The 26,719-nt window shown below is 40.5% G+C and overlaps 1 protein-coding gene across 18 annotated transcripts in view; it reads left to right on the top strand.

Moving 5' to 3' along the window:
* The first annotated feature begins 240 nt into the window (after positions 1-240).
* The window catches only part of KLHL13 (kelch like family member 13), a 79,877-nt gene continuing 53,398 nt past the window's right edge, over positions 241-26,719 (top strand). The window contains exons 1-4 of one of the 18 annotated variants that reach the window (XM_085570954.1): positions 241-324; positions 10,211-10,275; positions 17,497-17,555; positions 26,612-26,705. In XM_085570954.1, the coding sequence (XP_085427080.1) occupies positions 26,692-26,705 (14 nt within the window). In that variant the 5' untranslated portion in view covers positions 241-324; positions 10,211-10,275; positions 17,497-17,555; positions 26,612-26,691. Of the gene's footprint in view, positions 325-699; positions 3,848-5,444; positions 26,706-26,719 lie in introns of those variants that run through there. The other 17 variants (XM_085570952.1, XM_085570955.1, XM_085570946.1 and 14 more) reach the window with 17 other exon arrangements.

Below are 26,719 nucleotides of genomic sequence, written 5' to 3'. Positions count from 1 at the left end.
TTCCTCTCTCCCTGTCTCCCTCTCTCCACCCCTCTCTCTCTCTCCATCCATTCCTCCCTCTCTCCATTCCTCCATCCCTCTCTCCCTCCCTCTCTCCTTGTCTCCCTTTCTCTCCGATCCTCCCCTCACAGAGGCCCCGCCCCTTCACCTGGCCCCGCCCCTTTCCCGCCGCTCCGCCCCGCGCAGGCGCAGTGCGCGCCCGCGGGTGACGCGCGCCGGGCGGGGCGGGGCGGGCCGGGCGCGCGCGGGGAGCGGGGCCGCGCTCGGCGCTTGGGGCCGCTCCGGAGCGGGACCGCGGCCGGGGCCGGGCGGCCGCAGCCGCAGGTGAGGGCGAGGCGCGGGGACCCGGCTCGGCCCTGTCCCGCTCGGGGGCCCGGCGGGGCCTCTGCGGCCGCGGGGGGAGCGGGGCCGCGCTCCGTGAGCGGCGCGGGGGGGCTGCCCCGAGGGTCTCGGTTCGGCGGGGGCCGCTCGGAGGCCGCGGGGCTGCGCTGCTGCCGGCGGGGGCTCGCTGCGTGCGGGACGGGGCCGGCGCGCTCGGGGGCGGCGGGCGGGGACCCCGCGCCGGGGGCGGTGCGGTCCCCGCCGGGAGGGAGCGCGGGCGGGGTGCCCCATCCCAGCGGGCACCCGGCGAGGGGTGCCGGGCAGCGCCGGAGTGCGCCGTGCCCGGCGGGGCACGGACGGGGTCCGGCAGGATGGGGGTCACCGCCCGGGACACAGCGGGACTGTCCCGGCCGGGGTCGCGGCTGGCGGCGGACCGGGCTGCGGGGCTTGTGCCGCTCGCAAAAAGTGTCTTTAACTCTCCTTTCGCAGGCTTTGTTGTGCAGCCATTGTAATCGTTCTCTTCCTTCACCCGGCCCGTTCTGCTCGTCAGTGTTTATTGTTCCCTGGTCCTTAAATAGGCTGGAGGAGGTCGGAGTGCAGGAAGGAGTTTTGGGGATTAGTTCTGAGGTGCAGCCATTAGAAAGGGGGACGTAGCTGTAGGTTGTAATTAACTTGACAGTTTCCTCTTCTCCTTGTTCTCATAAAATTTAGGCCAAGCTCTGTTTTTAGTAGGTACCGTTCAGGACTTTTCGCCTCCGTGTGAAAAGTGCGATGTTAACTTAAGAACTCTAGGAGTCTTGGCTCGGCTCCTTTGTACAATTCAGGAGACGCAAGGTGCGCATCTTTTTCAGCTTTGTATGGCAAAGGGCTCTTCAGCTTAGATGTTCTGAGCGTTAATGAAACTGATGCTGTCTTGGACCTGCTGTGAAATCTGCATCAGAAATACTTCCCTCACTCATTTAAATATGTCTCATACATTTGAATAGATTGCCACAGAGGAGTTTTCCTTATTCTTTCCCCAGTGAGCTACACATAGAGATAATGCTAATGAATAACCTTCAGGGCACTCTTCCCACTTCTCTGATTTCATGGTAGAGCTTGTTCTGCAGTCCTGTTTAATACTAGAATATGCTGCAGAGTGTTGATAGTAAAAAAAAAAATTGTGTAGTAACTTGGATTAAATGCTATCCTGAATGCACTTCTTGTGATCTCTTCGATTCTATGATTTTCAAAATTGTGCTTCTGAACATTTTCCTTCACTTCTAAAGTTCAAAAAATTGTAATGAGGTGCCAGCACAAATTAGCATGCTGCTCTGCTTCAAAGAAGCAAGACTGCTTCTAGTGAGCCAATGACTCTAGGTGTCAAAAATGAATTAAAGTGACTTTGCCCCAGCTAGCTTTTTTAATTATTATTACTTTAAATAATTTCTTCTGCTCTTCTGTAAAAGATTCACTAAACTGAATGTCATCTGAGGCCGTAGTTCAGCTGTACCTGATCTGCAGCAGTAGTTGTGGCTTGGAGACTAATGCAATTCATGATAACTTCTGGTGATGTATGAAGCAGCTCAGCAGGTGTACCCCACCAGAAGAAAAGGGCTATGCCCAGATTCCCTGGTCTAGTTTGCAGTGGAGTCCCCCAGATGCCAGCAGAGCGTGTCTGTGGAGGGATGCCGAGCACTGGGATCGTCCCAGGCAGCCGTGGGGCCAAGCAGGGAAGGGAGAAGGGAGTACGTGCAGCTGGTAGGGGAGGCTAAGAGGGGAAGTGAGGTGTAGCTGCTGCAGGAAGGGTTCTTCTGCTGGCACATGACCTGTCCAGAGGCACAGTGGGGTTGGGCATACAGAGTAAGGCCTTGAATTTCCCCCTGAATTCCAGGCCAGGTTGGAAGGGGCATTGAGCAAGCTGGTGCAGTGGGAGATGTCCCTGCCCATGGCAGGGGGGTGAAAACAGGTGATCTTTGAGGTCCCAAATTGTTCTATGAATTCTAGCCACAGGTGTGATTTTTCCTTTGTTTTGTTTTCCAGCAGGCTGAGAAAAATGCTGGAGTTCTTAAGAAAACAAAAAACAACCAACAAGCTCTGCTGTTGAATATATCTCAGTGTAATATGATAGTTGTATGGTTTCTTCCACCATGGTGATCAAGCTCAGGTTGTCTGGATCTAAAGGTATCATTGAAGTTACCTCCAGGGCTCTATGTTCTTGGTGTGGTCTAGCTGTTAGAAGGGGATCATTAATCAACACTACAAAGAAAGCGTTGGTAGAGGATCCAAAGGAATCTGCAGTGTGTTCTGCTGGGAGTGTATCTGCTAGCACTACTCTATCACCTCCACAAACACCACAAGCAAAGCTGTCAGAAATGCTTGTGTTTATCATGGTTGTTAGGTTGCTGAAATAGTTGTGATGCCTAGTATATAGCTTTTTTTTTTTTCCCTTTACTGTTTTCGATGGTATATCTGTGCTGACAAAACTTTCTGTGAAACTGCACTATGGCAAAAATTGAACAATTATGAAGTGTTTTTTAAGGATAGCAGTCTCAGAACATATTCAGTGTTTGGCTGTTTCATTGTATCAATAGTGGAAAACTTTTCTAATGACTCTTAATAGCTTGCCAGAGTTGATTTTGACAGCCTGGGGCTGGTTTCACAGGGATGGATGCTTTTATCACAGATCTGGCATACTGGCATAGTGTTTATAGGTGTCAATGTGAGTGGGAGGTAAAAGCTTAAATAGATGGGGCAACATTATGTTCTGCTTTCCTTTCAAAGTTCTCTACTTTCAGGTCTTTTTAATTCTCACAGCTGTATTGCATTGTCAGAGTACTGTCTGGGAACATTTTTATGGTTTTCTTTTTAACTATTTGTGGTGCAACAGGTTTATTAAAATTGTGAGATTAGAGCTTGTGGATAAATTGGAAACACTTCTGTGGAACAAACTTTTCTGTGTATTGGCTAGCCCTAACCCAAAAGCTCTTTGAAAAGCTACAAAGTAATTAAACAATGTTAGATTGTAGTCTCTGGTGCAAAGGCATGCTTTCAGTGGGTATTCAGGGGAATTGAAAAATATTCTGATTTTATCTGAATTATTATGATTATGAAATTATTCATTATTATGAAATATTATGAATTATTTTCATAAAGCTTTGTTTCTGAGGGCTTTACACAAGAAGAGGTGTTTTGGGGTGCATTTGCAGTGCAGACAGCCTATATCCTGTACCAGGAGGTTCTGGCATGGGAACCTCTAAGTGCAGTGGGGTGGGAGATACAGGGAGCTGGAATGTGTGACTTAGTATTGGTGACAGAAGTCTTTCAGAAGTGGATTTCCTGAAGATATCTTTTGAATTTTGATGTAGGAAGGGATCTGTTTGAACCCAGGAGGAGCTTGCAACCTGCAACAAAATTTAAACCTGACGCCTTTAATTGACTTGTGTATTTCTGAAGATTTACTAAGAAAATGTGGGTGATTTTCCATGTTCAGTGTCCTGTAATAAATTTGATGTCTTCGATGCCTATTCTGAGAAGCTGTTTTCAAGTGAGTTGGCTGTACTACTTTTTGAAGAATGCCCCAGCTACTGATTTATATTATTGATGTTTTTGCTTTAAACTTGGTATAGGAAATACGTAATTCAGTTTCTTTTTATGGAAACAGTGCTTTGTTAGTACTAATGACAATGGTCATATGATTCCTTGGGGCTTTTGTTTTACCTCTTTGTGACTGATGCAGCTGCTTGGTGGCGTGTTCTGTAGTTGTGAAATGTGAGATTTGTTCGGCAATGCCAGCTATTCTGCTTGATATCTTCAATGGGAAATATTTAAAATATGAACAAACTTATGTACAGGAGAAAGTACAAATGAAAATAGCTTGTGAACAGAAATTTTGCTTTTAAATAAGTTCTTAGAGTTTTTGCCTTGACTTGTAACTGCTTAAATTTTGCTCTTTTTCGTTATTAAAGAGCATCAACCTTACCAGGTGCCTCATGCCTGCTTGAGTTGTCACATTGCACATTTTGCTCTCCCTTTTCGAGAGCCCCTTCTCTGCAGGGTGCCCAGACAGTGATGCACATGGAAGGTACCTGACAGAAAAACTGCTGCTGTTCTCTGTGCAGGTGTGGATGGGACCAGAGCAGACCTGGCTGTCAGTAGGAAAAGCAGCAGGACTATTTACCTGTGATGTCAGACACTTGCTTTGGCTCCTGCCTCCTGGCATATGGACTTGTTTGTCCTGCCTCTCAGAAGTCTCTTTATTTGCCTGAAGTGGGAGGTGTAAGCTGCTTTAGGACAGAGGTCCTGTCTAAGCTGCTCCACCTCGCAAGGAGAAAAACAGTTGGCACAAAGCTTATGGGAATGTGGTGCATGGATCTCATGGTTAAAATGAAGGATGGGGTGATTTGAGTCCCTGTCCTTGCTCAGAGGACTTAAAAGTATGTGTTTTAACAAATATTGCAGTACTCAGCTACTCATCATGTGAGTCCTGGTATGAATGTTAATTTCCATCTTTGCAGGGCAGTGGGGGAAGAACTTTGTTCCTTTTTTCTTGGTGATGAAAAGAAACTCGTTTTATCAGTCTATTATTCAGAAATTGCAGATCAGGATTTAGCATCATGACAAGCGAAAACCATGGTGCATGGTAAATGAGCTTTATTCACACCATAACCATCTGGTCAAGTGCAAATTGTTATGAGGAGGGTGAGGTGCCATGTAATAAAAAAATTAAGCAGAGTGATTATGATTAAATATTAGAGAAACTCTTATAGGCTGATAAAAGCAAAGATAAATGTGAAGTTCAACCCAGTTCCTTTTTCCTGATTGTTCTTTGGGATCTCCATGTGAGTGGTGTTCTCTAGTTTAAGTTGAGTGTGTTCCACATGCATTTAATTTAGTATTGTGAGAACTTTGATTCCTTTGAATAACTGACCTTATCTGATAATGCTAATGGGAAGTATCTAGCAGTATGTTAAGATGATGATCTGAAATATCCAGCACATTTTTACTGTACTGGCTTTCTGAAGTTGAAGCTCTGGCTCTGTCATATATGACTGCAGTATGTTTTTTACATTTAAAAATAATTCTGTAAGAAAACAATGCAAAATATTTCTTTCAAATTTCAAACTTTTTCATAAACTTCTTAGGGATTGAAAATTAAGCAGAAGATTCACACACTCGGACAGCAAAATCCAATGCTGGAGACTTTGGAGACAGTTTGGTGCTGCAGGTAATTCATTAAATGTGCCTTTGGGTGGTCCTGCCCTATGCCCTGATCTCCTGGGGCAGCTGCATTGGCAGAGCTAATGGTTGAGTGATTGCAGGATGATTTCTTTCATGCTACTTAGCTCATGGGAAACTTACCCACTCAGTAATGTTCTTATCAGTTTGCTAACTCACCCTGTGGCTACACCTTGCTATTGCTCTCACAGGTAGAGGCAGGAATCGTGTCAGGAGGGAAAGCAGCACGGCTTGTCCAGCAGATGCTGGGGATGGAGCATCAAACTCAGCTCAGCAGGACCAGGGCATTGCTCCCACTTCAAACTTGTCATGTTTCCAGGTGCCTTTAAAGAACTCTTTCTGGATTGCTGTTCTCCAATTAGCTTTCCATCTGTGAGGAAGCTGAATTATCCATGTAACACTTAGATTCATGTTTTCAGGTAAATAGTTATATTAAAGCAGAAATTCTACACTACATTAAGGGGAAGACTTTTTCTTAGTTCTGAGGCATTCAAACACTGCCTTGCATCCTGCTGAAGATACCTGGTTCTTGAAGGGAGCCAAGAGGGAGGAATGGGTTGCTCTTCTGCCTTGTCAACTTCTGGCTTCTCAGTGCCTGACACTCAACCAGTTTCAGTGTTACAAAACACGTGGTTCTGGGCAAGTTTATGGCTGCCCACAGGTTTTGAATAGAATTGAGGAAGTGAGTAGCACATCCGTTATTTAAAGAAAGCTGTGAGCAGCACTAGAATCCTACAGACGTGGGCATGTTCTTTATATATATCTATCTTTGTTTTTAGAAGCTGATTATCCACCATGGTGCCAGAATTGTAGAAGACTTGTGTTAATATTTTATGCCTACCACCCCCCCATCATCTTTCATCTCAGTGTTAGTGAGTAACTTTTTAAGTAGTAGCAACTAACTACAAGTTACAAAATACATGTTAGGTTGTATTGCTGACACTTATTAACAACTGTATTTTATTGCTTGTTTATGCTGGAAGCTTTTAACAGGAACAGTGTTACCAGTTTTGCTCTCTTCAATGTTGAACTTATAATATAGCCATGATTTTATGGTTAGAAATTTAATCTGTGCTCTTATGTTTGCTGTTCTAAGTAAAGCTTGTTTTTATACAGTGGAATTAAAGTATTGCCACCAGGGTGTATTTCCTATGAGACCTACAAACAAAAGACTTTGCAAGCTTACATATTGAAGCTGGAAATTAGGAATTAAACACTTATACTATGAAGGAATTGAAGGATAAGTCTAGATAAGTAAGGAATATTGAATTTACCAGGTTGCTTGAGCTGCCTTACTCTGCTCCCTTGGTGGCTCTGCAAATCTGACCAGTCTTTTGTACTTCCTCACCTTTGTCATGGGGAATGTGCCAGCATTCATTGTCTCTGCTCCTTATTTCCAAACTGGGTAGGACCAAACACTGTAATCTGTAATGATGAAAGGACTATTGTGTGGAGTTCTGTGATCCAAGTGAGATGTGGTACCATATTTTACTCCTGAGTCTGAGAATTTTGTCCTTAATGTCCAAACAGAGTTCTGTTTTTTAAAGGAGCAGAGTAATGAGATCGTGTTATCACCTGTCTTGGGGCTGGTAGAAGTGTTGTTAACTCATCACTTATCTCAGTGATGTTGGTGGTACCACTTGCTACAAGAGAGCCTGGCTCTTTTTCAGGAATGGTTTAGTACCTTGTCTTAATGTTAATTTTGATATGTGGAGGAGTTTGCTGTGAGGCTCTAAATGAGCCATGTTACAACCCCCCTTAGCAAGAAGGTAGGGACTGAGATTTTGTGTTCCTACTGCCATTCCTTGTTCCTTGTGTTCCTTGTTATGATAGCACCTCCCATGTGCATAACAAAAAGGCAGTTTCTGTTCCTTTCCCAAATCTTGTTATGCTGATGTAGTCTTTCTCCCACTGGTTATTTTTCGGTGTTTGGTATGACTGTATAAAGGAACAGTTACAATTGTTGGTAACAGTTTAGTAAGCAAGTAGTCTAGCCTGTGGTGGTAACATTTTTCTCTTTCTTGTAGCCTTAAGGGGATATGCTGGACTTTACCAGCTGGTCTTGCCTTCCTCCAAGGCAGGGGTTTGTGTTAAGCATTATTGTAGGTGATTACATGGCTCTTCTGGCTCATAGAGTTCCAAGTTATGTCTTTTCTAAGAGAAAGGGCTGAGCAGATGTACATGGGACTTAAAATTGATTTCTTCAGTAATGATGATGGTGTCAAATATCCTGGCTTCTTTTGGAATGACACCAGGGATTTCTTGTCTGCTGTTGGCTTTCTCTTGCTGTTGAATATCGTTCCTAGTTTGTAGGAGCAGAAAATATTTCAGTAAAGGGGGTTGTAAACCTTTACTCTGGCAGCTTAAACATTTATGTGAGCTCTTCTGCAGAATGTCAACCAAAATAAGCTGGAGTGCTTTAAACAGTCTAAATAATCACTCTTTGTGTTGGTTGATCCTGAGTAAATAGGTTAGAAAGTACTTAAGAGCAGCTCAGCTGGAGCCTTATGGCAGAGAGCAGGGACAAGCAGCCAAGGGTGCTGAGCTCTTCCATGGCACAACTGTTCCTAGAGGAGGAGATCCAAACCTAGGGCAGAGGTTCACAAGCCAAAGGGCTGCTTGGAGGTAGAAATGTGGTTTGTCCCTTCAAATAACCCCGTCATTACAGCTGAAATAAGAAAAATCCCACTTCATCTTCCTCATGGGGGATGAGTATATTTTCTGGTTAGGCTGTAATGATCTACTGGTGTGGAGTGAATTTAGACATATTTCATGTGGAAGCAGGGGATGGCAGTGCTGGCACCCTTCTGGTGGTGCTGCCAGGTGGTGTGGGGCTGCTGTGCAGCAGTGCCTTGTTTTCCCCACGTGTGTACAGAAGAGTCCATGCTTTGGTTGTAACCAGCTCCCACTGCAGCTCAGATTGTTTATTCATTAGTAAAATTAATGGTAGGAGGGAGTTGGGCTGGAAAACATGAATGTGCAAGGTAAGAAGTTGCATGACAACATTTCGTGGTCCTAAACAAGGAGTCATGAATAAATAATGGCAGAAAAAGAAATGGGAGGAGGAAAAAAACATCAATGGGTCAGAGGAGGAAAATGCTGTCTTTGTATAGACTTTATTGTTTCAGTGCCATCCCAGATGTGTCTAACAAGTCTGACATTGTCTGAGATTTTCATTACTAAGAGCCTTTCACAAGGCCCTGCAGTGTAACACTCGTGTGTGTCACTGGAGCAGCCTGACACGGCTCTGCCACCCTGCAGGTTGGGCAAAATGTGCTCATAGGGGATGGGAGGGAGCTGGATCTTGCTGCTGGTTTTAAAGGGAGTAACAAACCACCAGAAACTACTTTTTAACTTGATATCTTTCTGGCCTTCTTCACCAAAACAAACTGTGTGAGAGGCTTCCTGGGGAATTGTGTGTGCCATTTCTGACACAATGGCATTTTAGTTCTGGAACTTGAGTCATTCTGATTGCTGTTATCCATAGCTGTGCATATATAAAAGCAAAATAATTTGACAAAATAATTTTAAGGAGGAGTATCAAAAGCTTCATGAAATAAGACTGCTATAGCTCCTTATCTTCAGGTAAACCCTTTGTTTTGGTGTAGAAGTTTAAATGTCCTGTAGTGCTTCTGATCCATTATTATTGGTTAACCTACAATTTTCTATGTGATTTTGTTGTTAGTATTGTTTTTGCTTTAACTGGATACAAGCAAGGGCTTGTAATTGAAAAAATACTGTTCATTCATTGAATTATAGAAGTGACCCTCACTTTCTGGTGCTAACAGTGTGAGAATATGGGTTGCCAAGTGCAATGTTGTCGGTTTTTCTGAGAGGAAATGCAGAGGAAATGAAAGCCAGCAGTGTTATTGCCAGCATTTCTTCACTCTGCTTTACATTAGAATGAATTAAAAAGAATTAATGCCTGTGCAAATAACAGCACTGCTGATTGCTCCTTGTGTTTTGGGGTAACTGCTTGCTGTTTTCCTTTCAAATGGGTTGTGCTATATTTTCAGCATTAAAAAGAAATGCAGTGTCTCCTCCTAAATCCCTCTATCCCATTGTTCATGGCTGTAAGATGACTTTTCAGTGTAACGTTGTGCTATTTCAGCTCTGCTGGGACTGGTGCTCTCTGTGCAAGCCCAGCCAGAGCTTCCTGCTGTGGTAGCAGCTGCTGGGGGGAATTTGTGAGAAGGGGCTTGCCTTGGGATCATGGTGCAAGGTATTACTTCTGTTAGGACTTCTGTACCTCCTGTGGCTTGTATGCATTTCGTGATTGACATGAAGTGGTGGCTGTGATTCTGAAACAGTGTCTGCCTGAGTAGCTTCAAAGCAAAAATTAGATCTGCCTTTTTCTTCTGTGCTACTGTTGAAATAGATTTTTATGTGGAGCTGTGTTCTTGTGGGATTCTGTATTAAATATTCCATACACATGGAAAAGAGCAGGATGCCACAGATTTTTAGTGAGTTATGTGAACTTTCCCTTCAGGCAAGAAGCAGGGCTGTCCAATTTTCCACTCACACTAGAGACAGAGCTTAAAGGGCTGCAGAAGCCAATAGTTAATTCTGTTGGAGATGCTCTACCCTGCAGTTCTTTAAAATAACATCTACAGTGGATAATAGTGTGCAAATGTGTGTGACAATTTTTTTCTCTTCCCAAACCTTATTCTAGATGTCAAAATTAACCTGGACTGCTTGGGAATGGCGAAACATAGCCCTGGGATCCTGCCATGAACAGTAAGAAAGTTGAGATACTTCGTGTATGCAAATAATTTTCTTTTAGTGACTAAATGCCAGTGAAATCATTCCTGCTCAATTAACACAACCAGGCACACATTGTGTAGCTGTGTGTGGAGGTGCCCCCCAGCTTTCCAGGCAGTAAAGAGGCAGCACAGTAGGTCAGAGGGGTGGACCAGCAGGGGAGCATTCTTTGAGAAACTGTCGTGGGGAAGTCTCTGCAGCCAGCGTGGCATTGGAGGTGGGAAGCTGCTATGGGTGATGCATCAGGAAATTATTGAGGTAGTAACTGAAGGATGCTTTTCTGTAATGTGTAATTATATTGTGAGACTCCATTGGTACCCTGTGTATAATTATATCAAGACTCCATTTTAATGGGATATCTTGAGCGCAAATTAGATTGAAATGTGATTAGGCAAATTAGTAGCAGAAAAAAAGTGAATTTTGAAGTGCTCAAGGCTGAATTCCAGATGCAGTTTGTGGGAGGAAGTCCCTAAAGCCCTGACAGAGGGAAGCTGCCAGGAGGCAGTGTCCTTTCACTGTCACTGCTCCTGAATTGACTGCTGTTAGACAGGTAGTCTGATTAGGTCAAGTCTGAGCTTTCCTGTCTGACTTTTGTGTGGTGCTTTTCTTAAATGAAACTTAGTGTGTAACAGGGGTCGATTGAAGAATTCATGTAGCCAAGAAAGCAGGATAGCTTGGAAGATATTCGAGTGTTGATCAAAATATTCAGATATTTTTGTGTTTGTTGGTATCCTGAGACATCCTAGTTTGAAGGATGTGTAAATATTAATGTATGTACATGCTCTGTATTCTTTATGTAGCCTTTTCCAGATGTTGCAGTAGACATCCTTAAATTAACACATTGAAAATTATTCTGATTAATTTTCCTGGTACAAAATAAATGACTTGAGAGACTGGGTGAGTAATATGTTTGTAAAGTGTCAACAGTGTCTGTGGAAAACTTACACAATTTGTCAGCCTTCACTGGGACAGAAATTAGAAGGCTTTTGTATTGTAATTTGGATATAGTCCATTGGAAATGTGCAACACTTGAAAACTTCTGTAATCAGACATCTTCACAGAAGTGTAAATACTTAACATGCAAATGTTCAAATGAAAAAAATATTTTGTTTTCTTTTGTAGGACTCTGACCATGTCATGTTTAATTCTTCTGTGGGAACAGTTTTTTCCCAAGGGCTTTCAAAAGCTGGGTTATATACCTGAGATATTAGGCACTGTGAATATCTTGAAAATATCAGAACTCTTTTTTGATGAACAAACTATAATTGTTAAATTCTTGTAGATCAAATCACAGAGCCTTTATGTTCTTTATTAGTAGAGCTGATAAAGACATAGGAAGCTTAGAGCTTTGTACAAAGTAGGGTATGTATCTCCAAACAGATTCTGCTAAAACTGATTACTTTTGGCTTTTTGAGGAGTTTGTTCAGTTTACCTGATAAATGGATATATTTGTAGAATATTAAATAGCTTTGAAATTTTTCCAAATGCAGCTAAAACTTCAGTTTACTTTTTCTGATTGTGGATTGGCTGAGCTAACAATTTTAACTGTGCTGCTCAGAGGTAAAAGATTTCTTCATTTTGAACTGTCTTATTTAGCAAGTCACTGTTTGAGAGGCTGGAAGATCAGAATGATCCTGGGTTTTTTTGTTCCCTGGCAATCAGTTACCTAAAGGCTTCTCTTCTGGCCTTTCTTTCAACGTGGTTATTTGAGAAAAAAAAAGCTGGACTGTTGTTTTACTGGTGTTCAAGATCCTTGTGTTTGGAAGTTCTTAATGTCCATTTCTAGCTCAAGTGTCATCAGAAATCCAAATCTCATTTTGCTTTTAAAGCTGTTGTATTGGAAAACATCCCCGTACCACTAACTAAAGCTGAATGACCAAAATGTGAAGTGCATCCTACTCAGCTCTCATGTCATTTGTGAGGCTTATGATAAGGCAGTGAGTTGTGTGAGCTGTGCTGTGCTCTGGGTACATTTCTGACCTAGTGTGTCCTGAATTGTCAGTTCAGTGTTTGTGCCATTTCAAGGTCTGCTTAGAATAGCTTTAGGAAGAAAAGAAAGGAAAACGAATGCCTCTAAGTTCATCTGCAGCCTGGTGTTCCCTTAGCTTCCACCTTCACCCATAACAGCACTGCAAAATTAGGAAGCTTGCTGACAGTGATTGCTATTGGAAATCATACTGACTAACTTCATCTAGGAGCATTTTTCTGAAGCCTTTATTTGCATATGTAGATTAGGAGAAGCCTCCAGGTAAAGGACATTGTTGATGGAAGTAACAGCAGGTGGGAAGGCTTGGAGTTCAGTGGAAAGTGGTTCCAAGGTGGCTTGTCATAAGGATATTTGAATGGTAGCAATAAGGATTCAATTTCTCAGTGATGCAGGTGTTTCTGATACTCTGGTATGTGATGTAGGAGAGAGTGCCAAAACGTTTGCAGCAGAAAATGGGAAAATGGGCATTAATGTTCTGAACTCCTTTTGCTTTTATTGCCAGGTAATGTATATTGGCTATCCAGGATTCGCTTGTGAGGGCTGGAAGATGTCAGTCTGCTGAAGTAGTGTGCATTGTTTTATTAGGAGGCTGCACAGGCTTTTATTTCCTTTTTTTATCACTTGTTTCCAGTCTGATGTGAACTGGCCTTTTCATTAACACTTCCAGAGTAGTAGTTGGTGCTTCTAAATCTGTGACACAGACTGTCCAGGATGGAGTTCCTGGAGAATGGAAGCAATCCATGGAGGGTAAGACTCCTAACTTTGTACTGTCAGCACTCTTGGGAGATAATGATTAAAACCCTTCCTCCACTCACAAGCATAGAGGCAGAAACTCACATTACCTTTAGGAGGGGAGTAGCATGGAAGCAGCTTTGTTGTCTGGGCACAGCAAAGAGCAGGAGTTGTGGGCATTGTCACTAGTAGGGGCCTGCTCTGCGTTGTGGCTGTAGGAACAGCAGTAGGAGGACAATAACATTTTGGACAGCTGTCACTGACAGACCATCTGGGTGCTGTGCACAGCTCTGAACAATGCTTGGATCTGCAGCTGGGCATGACAAGAGGGTGCAGATGTTTGAGTCAAGGGCAGAAGAGACAGAGCAGTGCTGCTGTCCAGGAACAGAGCTGATGTGAACCCGGGTGAGTCACTAATCTGTCAGGTCATTGTGGCTCTCGCAGGGAGCTGGCTTGTCTCACACTTGCTTTCTTGTGTTTTGGGGTGCTGGTCCCTGCTGCTTCCTTGTCCCCTCCCTGTGCTGGCATCTTAGACTCACTGTCACTGTGGTGTGCCATCTGCAGCCTATTCCTTGTCCCCTTCTCTTTGCTTCCTGGCTGGGACTGCTGTGTGGGAAGATGATCTTGTTAGGGCTCAAGGGAATGGGAGAGAAGTCCATTCATTCTTTGGCACTGGATTATGCTATGCTGTAATTGCTGAAGCTCCCAGTGTTGAGAGTATAATATAAGGGCATCCAACCTAGGTCTGTTAAGCTTAGCACAGCTATTCAATACAACACAGCATTTTCTTCTTGCCTATGGTGCCATTTTAAACTGCAGGTGTTTTACTTAGGTGTGATTTATATGTGGTGTATTAATGACTCGATCTGCTTCAGGGAACTGTTTTCTCTTTCTGTGTGAGTGAAATACTATACCAAGAAGCTTGGGGTTTTTTAATACTTGAAGTGTTACTGAAGACTTCTAAGCTTGTGTGAGCATGCTGAAGCTTGTTTTATTTTGTGTTCCTAAAATAGGTCAAATAAAATTTTTATCAATCATTTTAAAAGTATGATAATGAAGGCCATTCTGTAACTGCAGTTGACAAGCATGGTAGCACTGCTTTTAGTGGGTAAGACTTCTTCACAATTGCAAAATTTCCATTAGAATAAGATCTGTTCTGCTACCTAGAGTTATATTTCGAGTGTTGGCTTCCTTTATGACACTGAGTTTTTCAAAATGCAGCACTTTATCTGTCTCAAACTAATTGGTAGCTTCAGTTATATTTTCTGTAGTCTATAATACGGGGTTACTTTTGTGTCAGGACTCGATTTTTATAGAAAATGTTTAAGTACTTAGGTACTTCTGGTTTGTGGGTGGAAGTAAATTATTCTACGTGGTAATGATTATCAGGTGATAGTTGATATAGGGTAACGCTGCTCTTGAGTAATGCAACTCTGATGCCTGTTATAAAAGCTGGGAGGCTGTGCTATTCTCCAGAAATGTGTACGAAGTCCATGCTGAAAACTGCCTACACCAGCCTAATCTGCATTCGACTTCCAAGATGATAATACTTTTTAAGGTATATATTCTCTGTATTTAGAGAGAGATTATCTTATTATTACTTATTTAGCAATTAAAGCCATTATTTTAAGAGTGCCATTCAATGTCAGATTTAATCAGTTGCTGCTGGAAGGGACAGTGCCGCTCCCTTCTCTCTTTGCCCGGTGGGTGCTGGGGATTCGTGGCTGCCCTGGAGAGCAGCATCTCCCTGTCCCTCTGGTGGGAACAGCACTGGCTGTGCTGGCTCTGCTTGTCCCCTCACAGCTGTTTGCTCCTGGCTTGTGCAGCTGGGTCCAGCACAAGGTAGGCAAGGGATAGCTGGGTGAAACGAGGTAGCTTGGGGCTGTGACCCTCAGTAGTGCTCCCAAGCGAGAATTCAGCCTCTTGCTCCTGTGCATTTCATGAGCACTCTGCTTTTCAGCAGTTTTTGTTAGTTTTGATTCAGGTTGCCTGCTGTGCTGGAGGAAGGACTGTGTTATCACTGTAGGTCAGGTTCAATCCCAGCATCTGCTTTGTGATTTCTGAGACTCATTTAAAACCAACTTGCCTGCTGTAGGAGTGATGTTTGCTGAGGACTGGCCTCTGACCTGATGAGTGTTTCTCATGTTCCCTGGGTGCTCACATTTGCCCCTGAGGATGTGTGGCCTTTTTCATTTAGTGGCTTCCTAGGTTGTGCCCTGCACACTTTGTCACTCCTTGGCATGACTTTTGCCACTCACTTGCTGTTGTTTCTGAAGAGCTGGCTGTAACTGATACAAGTAACCTACATAAAAGCAGTGTGCACTATCAACCCTGAATAATCTAGAACTTCCTGACAGATGAATTACAGACATAAAAATAAGTTTCACCATGTGAGTTGCATTCACTGGCATATGAAAATGCATATAGTGTGTTTGCTTTATGGAGTCGGAATTAGAATTAGTTTAACTTCTCAGAAATGCACAACAATTTTACATGGGTCTCAACCACTCATCTTTTAAATTGTCTACCTGTATTCAGGCTGAAGATGGTTATAACAAATGTAATGGTTTATATAGGAAATGAATCCTTATTCATTAATATATGTACTTAATTTGGCTGTTTTGAAAGAATGATGGCAAAATATAGAAGCAGCTAAAGAGCAGACCCTGTAAACCACAGACCTCAGGAACTTGCACAGTAGTGAGAAATTTAGCTCTTGGCAAGAGGATGCAAGTGTGTGCTGGTGATCAGATTTGTCCTTTCTGTGGCAGAGGCATAAGCAGAGGAGTGAATTTCTGATATTTATATGCTGGGAATGTAGAATCAACACTGAGGATGATAGAAACTCTATTGTTAAAGATGGATGTTAACTAAAATTTTTCTGAGTATGAAAAAATCTGTTTCAACATGGATTTTTTTATCCCTTCATACTGTTGTGTGATGTACTGGTCTCATTAGAGAAGCCTGTGTAATGTCCACAGGTTGGTAAAACAAGGATTGAGATTTAAGCACCCATCCTAATTGGAGTAACCACACTACACATCACATAGGACTTCACAAATAATGGAGTAATGATGATAGGAGAACAGCTCAGGTGATGTGGCACTTTCTGAATGCTAGTTTTGTGATGGAGGATGGATAAAACCCATCCCATTTACTCAGCAGACTTCTTTAACAGAGGAGAACCTAAAGCTTATTTGAAACAAGAGGATGTCCTGAGGTGTAGCAACATCAAGAGTTAAGAACCACTTTATTCTGACAGCTGCTGTAGTGTCAGTGGGAGGGAGTGGGCAAGTTAGGTGCTATTAAACAATTCTGTTTGATACTGTCTCAGTTGTGGCATGTTTAAAGTATTGCAAAGCACACAGTGAATTTATAATTCATGCTTACAAATACTGTGTGCTATTTCCTTCCACTAAATATCTCGGTCTGCTTTAGCAAAAGAAGATTTTAGACAGGCTCTTAAATTAGGAGAGCTTGTGTCTACTCTCTGAAGTCAAAACTTTGTCATGGTACACAGCAGTTGAAGGGGAGAGGATGATTTGCTGTTATATATAACCACTGCCACTCTGACCTTATCTAAAATTTTGCTTTCATATCTTTAAAGTATTGGCTAAGAAAAAGGAATTTCTTCTTTGGGCTGTGAATTAATAGCAAGTTGCTTTAAAGAAATACCCAATGCATACAGTTACTAAGTTTTTATCATTCAGTTTTGTTTATAAATGTAAAGTATATAAGAGACCAAAAATCTGAAGTGTGGCTCTTTTCAGGGGTAATGCATAGTTTCTATTTTGTAATGTTTGCTAATGAATATATGTCAGCAAATAGAAATGTTACAACTTTTTCACATCCCTTCTAGTGGAGGTATGATTTCACAAGCTAGAATATAGTCTGTAGTCTTTAGTTTTGGTTAAAGGCTGTAGGTTACCATACTCCTGAGACATAAAAAATAATTAACTTGGGGTTTGTTTATCAACTCTATTATATCTTAGAAATGGAAGTCATTAAGATTTTGGCCTCTTCTGTGCAAATTAATGTGATTACGTCTTGCTTATAAATAGTTTGAGTTGTTTTCTCTCTCCCTTAAAAGGTGGCTTTAATGAGTCACAGCTTCCATTTTAGTAAATTGTTCATGGGATAGGCAGGCTCAGGAACAACTGGGTTAAACCAAGAGATTATTTGAAAAATCTAGGGCATGTGCTCTCTGTTCACTTGATTAGTTTTCATAATTCATCCTTGTTTCCACAGCAAAGAACAGCCTAATGCATGCAAACAGGAAGCACTTTTCTTGCTTTTGTGCTCCTTCATCTCTGTAAAATTACAGAGACAAAGTAAGTGAAATGGGGAAACAGATTGTGTGTGAATGTTTGGAACAAATCTTGATTTGTTTTGTGAAAATCCATGGGATCAGAGAGCCAGGTGCTGTTTGGGGATGTCTGTCTGTGACTCTGCTTCAGTTCTTTTCTGTTTGACTACAGGTGCATGAAGAACAGAGGAGATATTTCCGCTTAGCAGAGATGATGTGGAGAGACTCTTTGTGAGTAACTGATGTGTGTTTTCTAAAAAGCCCAAAATGCTAATGTGGGAATTATTTATTTTTAAAAAAATTCTCTAACTTAGCATAACTATTGTGCCGTTTGTCTAACAGTTTCATTTGGGTCTGGAAAGCAGTGAGTGTAGAGCCCTTCATGGGAGCCATAGACAAAGCTCATTGTTGAAGGGAAGAGCTGGAGGACAGAGCAATGTATGGTTTCATAAGTGATGAACCACAATTTACTTGTCTGTAGTCATCAGTCTACCAAAGGCTTTTACTGTTGACTGCTGAAAGTGTTCTAGACTGCAGTAAAACCCCTGGCATGGTGGGTATGAGAAACCTTTAGCAGGGTTAACTTGTTACTTTTACAAGCTTATTTTTCATGTCAGGTTCTGAACATTTTCCTGTCCTTGTCCAGTTTTGGATTTCAAGTCTGCTATATCTGCTATAAACATGATGAGAATAGTAGCAGTCAGTGGAAGCTTTCCTGAAAGTTTTCAGTTATTTTCTGCTAGAATAAACAACAATATTCGGGGATCAAGCATCTAAACTGCACTCCTAAAATATTACAGGAAAGAAAGAATCTCCATCATGGAATATAACTGTATCTAAATAAGTACTTAAAGGATTTGCTTTTGTGGAGACAAGGCCATTTTTAGAGAGCACAATTAGGTGATGCAATGTCTTATTTTTCAGATGGATTCCATAAAAATGCTGTGCTTTTAGTGCTATAGGCTCCTCAGCCAGCTCATTCCTTTGGAGTAATTAGTCCCAGTGTTTCCTTTTTTTTTTGCCAGATTTCCAGTAACAGTTGTGAATTAAAGCAGCATGTTATTTTAGCATTTTCCATTATAGTCTTTGTGCTTCTTATTTTTTGTGTGAAAGTATAATATGAGTAACGTGGTCTTGAGTGCTTTCTTTTAAACCATAAACTTTGATACTCTGGAGCTGCTGCTTTGTTCTAATGATAATTATCTAGGAGAACAGTGCCTTTGTGGACAACTTCAGTGCTTTTCTTGGCAAGGAAGAGCTCAAGTTAGAAGAACTATTCTTACCTCAGGCACCTTGATTTCTAAGTTTTCTTATGTTTGTAGCATTAAAGCTACATAGTGAAAATTTTTTCTTTGTTCTTTTCTTAAATGGAAGAAAAATCCTTTTATTACAACAGACCAGTAATTGATTCAACTCCTTGGCAGGAACCAGTTTGGGTTCCTACATGTGACTTGCCTTTCTTGTTACCTGGATCTAAGAGAAAAGTTAAATGGTTTTTAGACTTCCCTCTTCCTAGAGACTTTAGGATACTTTCTTAGATACGGTTTTGTGATTTCTTTAGTAACTAATTAAAAAAAAGTCACTATTGCTTAATGTCCTCATTGTGGTTTGGCATCCACAAATAGTGCCTTATTTGACAGCCTGTCTTGCTTTCACTCAAGAGAAAATTAGCTTAAAGATAATGTTGGCTTGTAGTCATCTTTCCCTTGGCTTCTTCCAGGTTCTGCTTGCTGGTTCAGGAAGGCTGTGTGAGGATTTTTGTATAACAATTTCCTGGCCAGATGCTGGATTCTTTATGAAGCAGCAGGAGAAATCCTTGTCCTGATCCAGCTGACTTACCCAGGAGATAGTGTTGATTTGATTTACTCTGTTGAGATCTCTTGTAGACAAAGTCTGTGAAGTCTTAGTTGCAGTTGGCTGAGTAGCAATGATAGTATGCAATATTCTTCATGACTTAATTATTTTTTAAAAAGACCTCTTTAATATTATCTGCTTAATAAAATTGGAACTTGATAAATTTGGTTTTTAATAAACAAGAAGTTTAGGTATAAATGTTCCAAGTATCAGTCTTTACACCTTTAAGTGTTCTTCTGGTGATGCTACAGTTATTTGATAATATGAAATTTTTTTCTGGAGCTTATTTACAGATGATGACTATAATTTAGTGAGGTCATTTTCAGAAAAGACTTTCTGCAAAATAGGCAACAGTTATTTTGTGGGCTAGCATTTAATTTGTACAGAGGGTTGCTATGCTGTCAGTTGCATTGCAGTCAGCTTTTCATGGTCTTCAGCACTGGGCTGGGGCAGGTTGTGCTCTGATACTTGAGTGGATGAGGCTCACAGCCAATGACACCCACCATGAAGAGTGGTTTGGGATCTGCCTACATTAATAGTCCTCTGTGTCAGCATTAGTAGCTGCAATAACAGGTGATAGCTTTGTGGACAGTTCCATGCAAGGGTGAATGTGTGTAAAATATTATGGGATAAGTTGAGAATTTAAGTTTTGGTGCAGGATGGAGCTGAAGGAACTGGTTCCTTTTCCAGTTCTGCATGATCATAACCTTGGCTTTAACCTTTATGCTGTAATATCTTGAGAAGAATTGTGGACTATATAAAGGAAATTGCTTTTTGCCTTTTACCATTGTTCTTTTTGCGGTTATTACTTGTACTCATGTGTAGAATTTCTGGTGAAAAATTGAAAAACATTTCACCTTTTGAATGCTCAAAGGTTTTAAAGATCTTGAAATATGCACTGCAACTTAGTTCATTAAGTTAAAAAGCAACTTAACTAATGAAGAACAAATGTCCAATAAAAACTTTTTCATTTTCAATGTAGTATTGACTCCTAAATTAATAAATTTTAGAAATATTAATTCTTGAGTGGAATTCTTAAGTGGATAATATTTAACGTGAAGTTCAACCAAAATGCAGAGATGTACAGCGTTCCCAATGATGATTATTTCTGTACAGGCTGGATGAGGATGCCTTGTTCTGCTTGACATCTGCCCATGTCTGAGTGAGTCTAATTTGTACAATAGGAAAAGGTACTTGAGCTGTGCCCTTGGTAGTCAGTAGATCAGGGGTGTATGTGACAAGCTGGGCACTGAAGGGACATGCTGTATCTAAGCTGTTTGTTCAGTTTCCTCATGAATGGACTGATTAATGTGTTCTATTGGCCTTTCTCCTCTGTAACCACATAAATGCTCCTAAAATAATTGACAGTCAGCAGCTGGTTTCATAGCAGGATTTTTTCACTTGGTAGTGAGAAAAAGGTGGGATCCAAATGTCATGGTCCTGTTGTCTTTGTGGAGAATCCAGGTTTTTCTTTCACTTTGCTGGGTTTCTTATGTACAGTTTTTTTTTTACATGCAATGCTTATCTAATCAACCTTTTGTCAGCAGAGTTTATTTCACAGCGTGGGTCTATTAAGTGTAGGTGATGATGAATGAGTTTTAGTATTTGTAGCCACAGGTGACTTATATCAGGGAAAGGCTTTATGAAGGTTGGAAAGTGCAGATTAAAGTCCTTTACAGAATACTGAAGAGATGGGAAAATCTCTAAATTCACATTTTAAGAGCACATATAAATTGATTAGATGCTTTTGGGCCAGCTAATAATAATTTAATTAATTTCACTGTAGGTACGTGAGTTTAAATTTGGTTCATGATGCAAATTCAGGCATGAAAAAGTTGATCATCTGACTTAAAATTCAGAAAAATATTTCATTTAAGACAGTATTCTAATTTGCATACCTCAGCAGTGTAAAAATTCTGCTTTCTGCTACTTTAAGTTCAGTGCAGTGGTTTAAGGCTGTCCTTGCACAGAGCCCTGACCTGAGGTCATGTGCTGCCTGTAGAAATGAGGGAGTTTCAGGTGCCTGCCCCATTTGAGGTGAGGTGTTGGTGGGAAGAGCTTCTGTCCCTGCTCTGAGGCTGCAGCTGGCTGAGCTGTTCACTTAGACATAAGGCAGAGGATGGAAGCAATGTCATCTTCTAGGCCATGGAAATGGACAGAAAAGCTCATTTGGAACAGATAAACTTTAGAAGTAATGTACAAAGAGAAAAGGGGCCTCAGATGATTTGTAGAACACATGAGATAGTGGATTAAAATTTCTGTAAAAGTGTGTTCCAACTATGCATTGTCTTATATCTCCCTTAATATATTAACAACCAGATCTGCTTTTAAACTTAAATTACATAAATCTTTCTGTAAAATGTGACCCTTCTTGCTCTGAAATTTTACAATGACTCTGGCATTGTCAGACTTGTCCCTCTTGGAGCTCAGTTTAGGAATTGGCCCCTAACTGCTAAGAGGGGGATTGACTTGAGAGCTAAGATGCCAGTGTACTTAGGCAGTGAAATAATCCTGTGTAGCTTGGGAGCACAGAAGCACAGTTGTGTTCCTGCAAATGTTATGCAGGGGTTGAAATTGCTCAGTGGTTTTGAGATTATAGATTAGATTTCATTAAGACTGTAGAAGGGTTTTCCTTTCTCCAAGTAACAGCACAAGAGGTTTATTTTGCTCCTGTACAATGTCTTGTTAAAGGTTCCAGTGGCTATGCAGTGAAGCAGTTTGTATTCTGATTTGGTACAGGTGTCCTGAGTTGTTTTGGGAAGTGTTTTAGGATGGTGAGGGGAAAGCAATAGATCTTTTGGAGCTTTGCTCTCTGCCCATTGGTAATGTGTCCTTTGCTGGGTTGCCTCCTGCTTGCCAGGGTCTATTTTTCACAAGCCAGGTGTTTATGCTGCTTTAGCAGTGTTCTGTGTGCTGCACAAGATAATTTTGCAGTAGAATGGTTTATATAAAACAAGAATTACTTCACTGATCTTTAAATATGGTTTTGTATTCTGGGGTTAATTGCAGTGAATCCTATTCCATTAGTCTCGCTTCCTTTTTAGTGTATGTGGCTTACCTGAAATTCACTGCTTGTAAATGGCATTTCGGGAAGCCTGAACTTATCCAACACAGGCTGCTGACTTTGCCTATAGCTGAATTTTGTTGAACTCTTCAATGCAATATGAAGTATGGTTTTTTTTTTTTTTTTAATTAACAAAGCTTCCTTAAAATTTAGTCTTTGGACAGTTTTTCACAACTTATTAAAAATTGCTTTCACTTCAAGGAGCCAAATTGAATAGTTTTGTTCTTGATCTTTTTTTTTTCTTTTTGTAATAGGAACAGTGTTGTAGTATTTTCAGTTAAAGAGAAAAATCCATGGGGATTTTTTTCCAAAATGTTGTTTGATGCCCTCTTTAATCCTTGCTCCTAAGAAGCCCTGACTCAACAGATGTTGCATGTGGATGTTTGCAGCTGGATCAGAATGGCCTCTGATGGAAAGGCAAGTCTCTGCTGTTGCTGTGCTAGCAGGGTGCTCTGCAGTCAGCTTGCACCCCTTGTCATGGTTAGTTTTGGTGGCTTTTGATCAGAGATTACCAAGTTTTTATAATGGGATTGCAAGATGCAAAATGTTACCTTAACAATTGCTGCTTAATTGCACTTCTAAAGCTGTGTCTGTGCTGTGCCAGCCTGGAGCTCCCAATTCTTGTTGTGAGAGCTTGTGGATTGTCTGGGGATCTGTGCAAAATCTGCTCCAGTGCCTAAGAAGTGATAGTTGCCATAAATCACTCTGCTGAGTGCCATGTGCCATTGCCAGCATGGTGTTTTGATGGAGAAATTATTGTTGCTTCTTCTTTTCTGGTGCATTTGGGTGTTGGGGGTCCCATGGAAGAGAACACAGAAATGTTTGTTGGATGCTTTGCCAAAGGTTGATCTAATTGAGGGAAAAAGTGTTGCAAAACCAGCAAAGCTGAGCCCTGTAGGGCATCCAAAAGCAGCTTTTCATGGTGGATGTGGTGAGAGAAGCAGGAGGATTGGATGGATGTGCTCTAGTAAATTAATGTGGCTAAAGAGACAAGGCAGGAAGACGCTTGAGTTGTTTTAAAGATTAAGAAATGTGGGGCTTGTCAGAAGCCAGAACAATTTAATTTTATGAAAATGGATTTTACCTGACTAGATAATGAGGTAGAAAAGGCTGCATCTTGAAGATGATGTAGAAAAAGTTTTGGAAAAGGGTTGTCTATTTACCAGTAACTCTTTATACCTGCAGCATATACTTCTAGCAGATGGCTTTTACCCAGTTTATCCAAACTGATGACATAAATGGATAAAAATTATTTAGCAATGTAGCTGCATTTATTTAAGGCCCTTGCTGTTCTGAATGTGTAAGTTTTTTAGAGAAAACAGCACCCTTCATGTTTCCTATGTCTTCACTTTCATGCCAAGGGACAGGATCCTGCAAACAAAACTCTCTTTCTTTAGTGCTCCCAGCAAACAAATTACCAGTCAGGCAAAACTGCACGTCCCTAGTGATGTACTGCTGCAGGCAAGATAAAAGGCATAAATAAATATCTGTCCAAAACTCGAGGTAGCATGTGGGCAGAAGAGAAGAAATGAGAAGATTATTTTGATATAAATACTGTCACATTCACCCAAGGCTTTATAATATTAAAATGTCTGAAAACCTAGTTTAGCTTTTGAATTTTGATTCTTGATGCTTTGTTGGCAAAGAGAAAAACTAGTAAAGTTTGTAAGGTTTTTTTTTTTTTTCATTTTTTGTAATACAGAATATTTTCAATGTCTGGAATTCTTTGTGGTGACAAAAATGACTTAATAATAATTTTATTTGAAAAGTAATTTGATTCTTAACATGTTTTCAAGAGAGATTTTTGATGGAAAAATGAGATAAGTGTATCCTTATGAAGGGAACAATTCCCATCTGCTCTACAAGTGCATTTTAGATATTGGAAAATTGTGATTTGATGTGATTCTATGTTTTAGAATCTCTCATCTGTTTTGTGTCTTTCTGTGATGTAGATTTTTTTTGAAACCACAAGACTTAATTTCTTATAGTAAGCAGGAGATGGGCTCCACAGATCTTCAGCAGTCATTTAATGCAGAGTTGATCACCTTAACCCAACAGAAATTCCAGCAACCTTATTTCAGTATCTTTTTTAGCAATCAAATCCTCTCTTAAAACATAATTGTTCCTTTATAATATGGACATAGAAGCTATAGCATTGTTTGTATTATCTTGTGCTGTACTTTATTACACCCATAATGGTAGTTTGGCTGGTCTGGTTAATTTATATTGGAATAACTGGGTTCATTCTTTTAAAGAAACAAGAAAAAAGTTATTTTTGTAGTGCAGTATGTTTCTGTAGAAAATGTTTGAGCTGTATTGTCAAATATAAATAACTATTCATTTTCATGCATTTTGCAATTGAATAGGGACGTCATACTTACATGGAAAAGGTAAGATTAGGAGTCATAAGTTTAGGATGAAATGTACTGCTGGCACAACAGTTTCTGACACTACTTTGTAAAGGAGCTTTACATCCTGACATCCTATCAGGAATGATAGCTTTGATTTAGTGTTAGTCTGAGAAAGTGACAGGGATCCATCATGTACCTTTCTTCACCTCTGTATGAAATGTAACAGCCTGGCTATGAGTGTTTCAGTATGTTGGTATGATTTATTTTCCTTTATAAGTAATTGAAAATATTACTGCAGCAAGAGGCATCATTCATGACTAGGATTTTCTGTTAATGCCATTTAAACCTTCCACTTTTTTCCTTTGGATTGCTAATGGCATTTCAAACCTTTCATTTAACTTGATTAATAAAACTGTTTTGAGCATTCATCTTAAGAATAAATGCTCAATTATTTCTGTTCCAAGGCGTGTATTGACATTAAGCCTTCTTTTAGCAAGTTTGGACTGAAGAAATCTTAATAGTTTCTGTAATTTCATTGACTGATTTTGTGTACTTTTGTCTCAGCCTAAACAGATAATCCATAGGACAATAGTTTAAATTACTAAAGGTATGTTTTGGCAGCAGCTGAACCAGTCTTGAGAATGACCAAACTCATTGGTATGCTGCTCACTGCTTCTGGGGGGATTTTCCTTATAGGTTTAATCTTGGATTAGAAGCAGTGGATTTTCTGCCTTTTTTTTTTTTTTTTTCCCTCCCCCAAAACAGGCACACAAGTTTCTTTTGTCTGCTGGATGAATTTATGGTGACTTGAACATATTCAGTCTCAAGTTTCACTTTTCAGACTTGTGCTCTGAGTGCACACAACCTTTTAGCAGTGTTTTGGTCAGTCACATTTCTGCTTAGTGTGAAAAATGGCTCTTTAATGAATAATTCTGTGAAACTCTGAAGAAGAAAGTTATAAAAACTTTACTTAAAGCAGAGTTCTTATCTATGTGTTCTCTCCATCTCTGAAAGCTTCCAGTCCCTAGTAATCCCAACCAGTACTTACTCAGTCCTATTTCCTTCCAGTTATTCTTTTGTACTTAATTTTATTTAGTAGATGAACATATCTGTGCTCATAGCAGTGTTGTTACAAGTACTTTCAGTCCTCACTAGGTTCATGGTTTTGTCCTTTATTCCCAGGCATGTGGACTTGAATACTTTAGAAGTCAATTGCCATTCAAAATTTGAATGTTGGCATTGCCATGTGAAGTCTTTTTAATATATTAATGTAAGAATTAAAATTAGAAGATAAAGAACTAGAAAAAAATTCAGTGTATTTTTTTTAAGGAGATGACAAACTTTTTACCTTATTTATTGGACACTTGTTACATCTGGTCTCAGTATGGTTTGTGTAACAGTGTTTATGCTTGTTAAGGGGTAAAGGTTTCTTAACCTCAGTGGAAGAATTAACTACTTCAGTAAAAAGTTTTTCTCCAGTAAATGCCTTTAGATCTCCAAATAATCTTTATTTTCAACCAACCACTAAAATGACCTAAAGATTAGTGGAGTGAATACTTACAGCTTTAGTGTTGACTTGCATTAAAAGAAAGTATCTGTAATTTTTTTTCAAGATGGGCTAGGTAGAAGTAATGTTTTATTTGTGATAGAATATTTGATAAAAAAGCAGAAGTTCCTCTTCTATGACTAGAAATTAACATCCAGGCTTAGTGAATATATTGAAACATGACACGGGTGTACTCCTGTTAATTTTATTTTTTTTCATGAAGAAGGAACAGTGGTTCAAAGCAGAAACATTCTTTCATATTTAAAAGCTGGGTTTTGGTTTGGGTATGTTTCTGGGTTAAATGCAGTTTAGTTTCCTCTAGACATGGCTGTGGGTCCTGTTATCTGTCCAAATGCAGCTTTAGTGTATGGTTTGTGAGCCAGTGCCTTTTGCACATGAACTGTTTGCAACTTGAACTTTATGTGGGAGGCAGAGAGGTGTGGATCTAAAATAGTTCATATTTCATTTGAAGGAGGTCAGCTGCTGCTTTTACTGGGATGGGTGAACTTGCAAACTGCCCTGGTTGCTTGGAAGGTCTGGCTGCCTTGTAGGATGTTCAACATACTGTAAGTAGGTTTTT

Source organism: Lonchura striata, chromosome 4A (assembly GCF_050655825.1).
Source record: "Lonchura striata isolate lonStrDom1 chromosome 4A, ASM5065582v1, whole genome shotgun sequence".
Classification (NCBI taxonomy): domain Eukaryota; kingdom Metazoa; phylum Chordata; class Aves; order Passeriformes; family Estrildidae; genus Lonchura; species Lonchura striata.
Note: the sequence above shows the minus strand (reverse complement) of the source record. Positions and strands in the feature narration are given on the sequence as shown.